At 36.7% G+C, this 7396-nt stretch overlaps 1 protein-coding gene across 1 annotated transcript; it reads left to right on the plus strand.

Annotated features, from left to right (window-relative positions):
• The first annotated feature begins 301 nt into the window (after window positions 1-301).
• On the plus strand, window positions 302-6863 carry LOC114318142 (mitochondrial phosphate carrier protein 3, mitochondrial). Its single transcript, XM_028265001.2, has 6 exons — window positions 302-810; window positions 2094-2455; window positions 2571-2614; window positions 5783-5997; window positions 6109-6233; window positions 6517-6863. Exons 1-6 carry the CDS (start codon window positions 508-510, stop codon window positions 6569-6571), a joined length of 1104 nt encoding a protein of 367 aa, XP_028120802.2. The 5' UTR covers window positions 302-507; the 3' UTR covers window positions 6572-6863.
• Window positions 6864-7396: the final 533 nt, after the last annotated feature.

Below are 7396 nucleotides of genomic sequence, written 5' to 3' on the forward strand. Positions count from 1 at the left end.
GAAAGACTGATAAATGTTGTATGTGTTGTTATTTTATGGGCAATGCTTGATAGTCCAAATATAAGGTTGACTCGAATGACTCGAAATTTATATTGTCGGTTATCTGGGCAGACGTCTGGTCGGTCGTCCAGTGAGGAAGCTAATAGTCACGGTCGATAAAAGTAACAATCGTAGTAAATAATTTTTCACCCGATCGTCTGAGTGGACAACCGATCAACACCCATTTAGACCATTCGAGTATTTTTATTTTTTTCTAGGCAACGAAAAGAAAAAAAAAATTAAAATCAAGTCAACAACGGTCAATGTAATAATTGAAGAGGAGTTGAGGGGCAAAGTATTAGCGCAATGCCCATAAAAATGGGAAGAGCGAACTAGTCTTTTGAAAAGACGCAGATATTTTCGACTGCACAAGGTCAATCAACAACCCCCCTCCTCCGTAACCATTTCTCTTCTTGGGTTAACTCTTTCTTCACACACACAAAGAAAGGAGAGGCCTCGGAGGTGGCAATGGCGTTGTCCGACAACTCTCGCCAATCTCTCCTCCCCAACTTCCTTTACTCCTCTTCCTCCTCCTTCGCGTCATCATCATCATCGTCGTCATCATCATCATCAACGTTGTTGTCGAAAACAGTCAGCAATTATTCAGAGAAGAAGAAGAGCTTGATGATTCAGTCTCCGAGCGAGCCCCTTGGTAAGATAGAGATGTACTCGCCTCAATTCTACGCGGCATGTACAGTGGGTGGAGCCCTTTGCTGTGGCCTCACTCACATGGCCGTCACCCCTCTCGATGTTGTCAAATGCAACATGCAGGTCTCTCCTCTCTCTCTCTCTCTCTCTCTCTCAACTGCCACTTGCTTGATTTTCATTTTTTGATTGAATTTTGTTTTTCTCTAATGACATGATTCAAGTTTCAATTTTATGTTTGTATTTTTCATGTTAAAATTGGGAATATAGTTTTTTTAGCGATGTTTTTTGAGTTTTTTACGAGATAAAAAAGATATAATGTTTTTGGAATTATTTTTGTTATTGAATAGATAATTGTGAGAAAAAAAAAAAATGACTGTTTGATATGCATGATAATGTGATTTTTTAATAGTAAGGTTGAATTTTTTGATTTTTGGCCTTCTTGTAACATTTTGGCGTTTCTAGCCAAAAACCCTTTTGCTAAAGCCAGAGTTTTCCCATGACTAGCAATGTTAGAGACTCAATCTCTAAATTCAGCCATAGCGGCTGTTTAGGAAGTTGCTATTTTACTAAGTTATTTTAATTTTTAACTATTTTAAGTGGTTAAAATTTTTGTGTTTGGAAAAATAGTTGGATTTTTTGTAATTAGACGTGATTTTTGTGGAAAAAAAAAAGTGAAATAATTATGAATTTGACGTAACATTTTGTCTTATTGAATATTTTTGCCTGTTTTGTCTTTTAATGTTATTTTAATAAAAAAAAATCAAAAAAACTACCTCTCAAACACCCCCTATTGTGGTAAGAGCATCTTCAATGACTCTTTAAAAAAAGGCAAGTCGACTATTATAGCTAGTCTTGTCTTATTTTACCTCCTGCAACTGACTAGCTACTACATTAGTTATTTTAACAAAAAAAATTCCAAGCTAGCTACATTTGAAAAGTTTTTGGAGGCTTTTTAAAGCATCTCTAATACTAATAGGTATTTTATCAATTTAAATATTTATTTTGCCTCGACTTTTTCATATTTTTAAATTCTACCCAACTTTAGAGAACAAATGGAGAATGTGTCTATCACTTAGACACATGTTAAACAAATTACAAATTTAAGTAAAATAATTGTGAATCAGATGATAAAGAGAAAATAACATAAACCTCTTTCTTTAAAATTTAAAAATTTTTATTTTTAAATTAAATATTCACATATACATGATATATAATTTACATGTATCCCTCATTCATTTGTATTGTCTTGTCTTACTTCTTCTTTTTTTTTTTTTTTGAAAATATTCCGTGCTAACTTGTTCATATTATATCACGTGCCCATATCTGTGTTTCTTAATATTACACAATTTCTGCCATAATAAACATAGCAGTAATATCTAGTCGCATTGACATTGTCCAATTTTCAGATTGATCCTGCAAAATACAAGAGCGTGACTTCTGGATTTGGAGTTTTGCTTAAGGAACAGGGAGTCAAAGGTTTCTTCAGGGGTTGGGCACCAACCTTGCTTGGTTACAGTGCCCAAGGTGCTTGCAAGTATGGATTCTATGAATTTTTCAAGAAGTATTACTCTGACATTGCTGGTCCAGAGTATGCAACAAAATACAAACCTTTGATATACCTTGCTGGCTCTGCATCTGCTGAAGTAATTGCTGATATTGCCCTCTGCCCCTTCGAAGCAGTGAAAGTTCGTGTCCAAACTCAGCCTGGCTTTGCCAGAGGTTTGTCCGATGGTCTTCCAAAATTCGTCAAGTCTGAAGGAGCTCTTGGGTATGAATATGATTCTCATTCAAAACGTGGCTTTCAATTAAGCAGTACTGTTGTGTTTATTTATTGGTTTTTTGTTAGAGGTTGTTGATTTGTGTTTTTCGTCTTATTTTTGCAGGCTTTACAAAGGGATGGTTCCTCTTTGGGGACGACAGATTCCATGTAAGCTGAGTAGCTGACATAATTGCTAGTTTATGCTCATTGCATTTTCCTAATCATTATGCTTTGAATTAAACATTTTATTTGCTTGTTATGGTAAGTTAGCACATACTAGAGTTCAATGCCCCAACGTCCGTGTTTTGGGGAAAATTATAGGGTTCCATGGTCGCACCTTATATGAGAATTAAAACTTTTTAAATTTTCTCTGGTGGCTGTTATTTCACATCTCTGAGGCATGGATTTTTAGTTTGATATTTTTTGATCCAATACGAAAATTTTAACATTTGAGTCTGTTCAATTTCCTTCAAACAAACAGTGATTCAAAATTCATACCAAAACTGAAATCCCAAATTTTGTGCTGTTATCAGTCATTGGCAAGTGATTCATCTTTAGTTTGCCAATCTATGTTCATAATTTGCAGCACACCAGACTTCATTGACCTCATATATAAAAATTGATTGCATTAAGAGGTATTTAAGAGGAAAAATAGGTTGCAGTAATTGAATTTAACTTGGTTATTCCATGTTAAATTATCATAGTTTGTTCTACCAGAGCGTCTATAGTGTATACTGAGTTATAATTTATGAACAGTTTAAATTCAAGTACTGTTGATTGCATTAAGAGGTATTTAAGAGGAAAAATAGGTTGCAATAATTGAACTTAACTTAGTTATTCCATGTTAAATTACAATAGTTTGTTCTACCAGAGCGTCTACATACAGTGTATATGGAGTTTGTGTGTCAATTTTCGATCACACTGCCAATCAAGTACTCAGCTGGAGAACACTGGCAGAATAGATTAATCCCGAATGACCTGTCACAGAAAGAAGAGATTCCGGCGGTGGTTCGTCCACCCGGGGGCACTCCGACGATCAAGTCAGTTATCTCTCAAAGATAGGAAAAGTGTTTAATTCACTATTCAGAGCATAAAAAGCATACCTTAGACCCATGAGGGTGTCTCTCTTTTATAGCCAACACAAACCTAGTCCCAATAGAAGTTTAGCTTCAATGGACTTAGAATTACTGCTAATCTTGGACTCCCAGTAAAATTGGGATAAACTCTCTAAGAGTCTTATCTTTACCCAAACTGAAATGCTCTCTCATTCTAGGACTTTTGTCCCTTATCCGCTTATTCCGGATTCCGGTATCTTCGCAGATAACCTCGGCCTAGCCGAGATCATCTCGGCTTCATGACCAGGACACGTGGCACCTCGGCTGGCACTTTGGTTACACCTTGGCCATGTGTTGTTATTCAAAAATTATGTCCCCACAACTGCCCCCTAGGTTCTATTACCTCGGCATCTTGAGGTGATGGAACCTATATCATTCATTCCGTTAATCATGACCCCGGTTTAACTTCAGCTTGTAAATTTTTCTTAAAATTTCAATAAGTGTTAAACATGACCTCGGTTTAAATTCAACTTGTAAATTTTTCTTAAATTTCAATAAGTGTTAAACATGACCTCAGTTTAACTTCAACTTGTAAATTTTTCTTAAAATTTCAACAAGTGTTAAACATGACCTCGGTTTAACTTCAACTTGTAAATTTTTCTTAAAATTTCAACAAGTGTTAAACATGACCTCGGTTTAACTTCAACTTGTAAATTTTTCTTAAAAATTTCAACAAGTGTTAAACCGATCTTGGCTTGAAAATTCCAACTCCCAAGCATCATTCTCCAGCCCTCTGCATGGCTTCCACCTACACCTTTGTGGACCTTATATAAAAAGTCTTTTACTTAGGCTGAGCTTTTCTCTTCTCGGACTTAATCATCTAGGTCGAGATCTTGTTTTCTGTAATCTGGGATTTGCTCACTTTAGGCTGAGCTCTTCTTTTCTCGGACCTAATCATCTAGGTCGATATCGTGTCTTCTGGGATTCTCCATACCCGACCTCCTACAAAGGCCGGTCAGAATGTCCCTTGGTCCCACCATGCTAAGGGACTACGGGAACCGTTTTCTGTCCCCCTTTTTGGGCACCTTTCTTGGCTGCTGGAATCGGTGTATCTTGTAGCGGGAACGGTAGCTGCATGACGTTGTTCTGTATTATGAAATTGATGACCGTTTGTAGGTCTGCCAATTTGTACGCCATTCCCTTCATCTCGTCGTCTATCCGCAGGCATCTATCTTTCCATACCTGGAGGTCGTCCTCGTTATAATACCCGCTCCGGTCCGATTTCTTCGGTACACCGCCCTCTTGGCCGACGTCATTTCCTCCGTGATTCTTATCACGAGTCTCTTTGTTGCAGTTGTCTTCTTCGACGTCAAGGTCAATATGTTTCTCACTCTCAGTAGGGGTGTCGTCCCCAACCTTCTCTTTCTGTTTGTTGTTGGCCATCTATTCTCCTTTCTTTCCCACAGACGGCGCCAAATTGTGTGTGTCAATTTCCGACTACACTGCCAATCAAGCACTCAGCTGGAGAACACTGGCAGAATAGATTAAACCCGAACGACCTGTCACAGAAAGAAGAGATTCCGGTAGTGGTTCGTCCACCCAGGGGCACTCCAACGATCACATCAGTTATTTCTCAAAGATAGCAAAAGTGCTTAACTCACTATTCAGAGCATAAAAAGCATACCTTAAACCCATGAGGGTGTCTCTCTTTTATAGCCAACACAAACCTAGTCCCAATAGAAGCCTAACTTTAATGGACTTAGGATTACTGCCAATCTTGGATTCCCAGTAGGATTGGGATAAACTCTTTAAGAGTCTTATCTTTACCAAAACTGAAATGCTCTCTCATTCTAGGACTCTTGTCCCTTATCCGCTTATCTCGGATTCCGGTATTTTCGCAGATAACCTCGGCCTAGCCGAGATCATCTCGGCGTCATAACCAGGACACGTGGCACCTCGGCTGGTTCTTCGGTGACACTTCGGCCACGTGTTGTTATTCAAAAATTATGTCCCCACAGGGTCATAATTTATTAAGAGTTAAATTCAAGTGTTGGTTTTTTAACTCACTTGTGATTCCTGTGTTCTTGATGTGTTACTGTTGTTAAATTTTGATGGATAAGAGAGACAAATTATGATAAGGATTCAAGCATGTACAATGTTACTGTTTCTTTTTTAACTATTTAGTTTTATGTCAATGATTTGTTGCAAGAAGACTTGCATTTCATCTCATAAACTGCCATTGCTAGTAGGCCTGATGACAAACAAATTTGGTATTTTTCAGATACAATGATGAAATTTACATCTTTTGAGACTATTGTGGAGAACATCTACAAGCATGTGATCCCAACCCCGAAGGACCAGTGCAGCAATACTTTGCAGCTTGGAGTGAGCTTTGCTGGTGGCTATGCTGCCGGTATATTTTGTGCTCTTATATCACATCCAGCTGATAACCTCGTCTCTTTTCTCAACAATGCCAAGGGTGCAACAGTCGGTGATGTAAGTCCAAAATACCTATATGCACAGATCTATATCTTAATTTCACTTTCATTTTTTTTTAAACTTATGTATGTTTGGTTGTGTTATTTTGATGTCATTTGCATGTTGCAGGCTGTGAAGAACCTAGGCTTGTGGGGTTTGTTTACCCGTGGCCTTCCAGTCCGTATATTTATGATCGGAACCCTTACTGCTGCCCAATGGTCTATCTACGATGCTTTCAAAGTTTTTGTTGGACTGTAAGTCTCAACTTCCTATATTTGCTGGGTTGTTCTTTGCAAATATAAACATCTAATTTCATTTTTCTACTTTTTTAAGTTGAGTAATTCTCTTCAAAACGAAGAACTAATTTCAAAAATGTTACTGATTAACGCATCATTTTGGTGGCATATTTCGCATTAATTTCTATATGAATAATAGCTTTTTCCTTTCAAGTATGATAGGTGACGAAATTCTTGTTCCATCTAGTTTCTTTCTTTTCTGTTTTCTTGAAATGACACCGGGACTTTTTGCTCTTATTAGGCCAACTACTGGTGGTGTGACTCCTGCCCCGGCCACTCTGCCTGCAAAGATGTGAAGTTAGAGTCGATAATAGACAAATATGAAAGCAGTTCTGTTGGAAAAGATATTTAGGAGGTTGCTCTATTGTTCAGCGGATTAATAATTTTTAGGATTGGCGATATGCCTCTTTAGATGGAATTTGATGCGGTGGGAATTGTATTGTTAAGTAAACATAGTAACATCTTTTTGCATTGCTTTTTTATTTTAGCAGTTTTATCTCACATTTTTTTAGAGGATTTTATTGATTTCATCGTCTCCAATGTAAAATTGTAATTTGAAATATAATAAATCAATGATATTGCAATTAAGGTTGCACTTGGTCCCAGACACTTTACAGGTTTTGGCTGCATTTCTCAAAGAAGAAGTTAATAAAAATAAATAAAAATAAGCCGAAATAATAGCTATTGGACATGAGACCAAGGATTCTTTAGGATCCATTTGGTATAATTTTCAGTTTTCTTATTTTTTTTATTCACATTTTTTTTTTTTTTTTTCAGAAGCAAAAGTAATGGGAAGTTTGAAAATATGATTGTTTTAATACCATATGCAATCTTTTAGAGATTTTTTTTTTTTTTTTCAGAATTCAAAATGTATTTTTCAATTGTTTATGTTATGTTTTTTTTTTTTTTTTTTTTTTTTTTTGTTCTTCTGAGATAGAAAATAGTTAAATGACACTAAAATGGGCCTCAAGCATTTAAACATTTCATGATGATTGGGAGACACTAGCACCCAGCGTAGCTCAATTTTAAAATCAGCTTAAACAATTGGGTCCAGTAAAGACTAGTAGTAGTAGTGGTGTGTTTGTTATGGGCTTTGATCACAAAAGCCCATTATGACTTCC

Source organism: Camellia sinensis, chromosome 15 (genome assembly GCF_055761805.1).
Source record: "Camellia sinensis isolate YWXY chromosome 15, ASM5576180v1, whole genome shotgun sequence".
In the NCBI taxonomy this organism is placed as follows: Eukaryota; Viridiplantae; Streptophyta; class Magnoliopsida; order Ericales; family Theaceae; genus Camellia; species Camellia sinensis.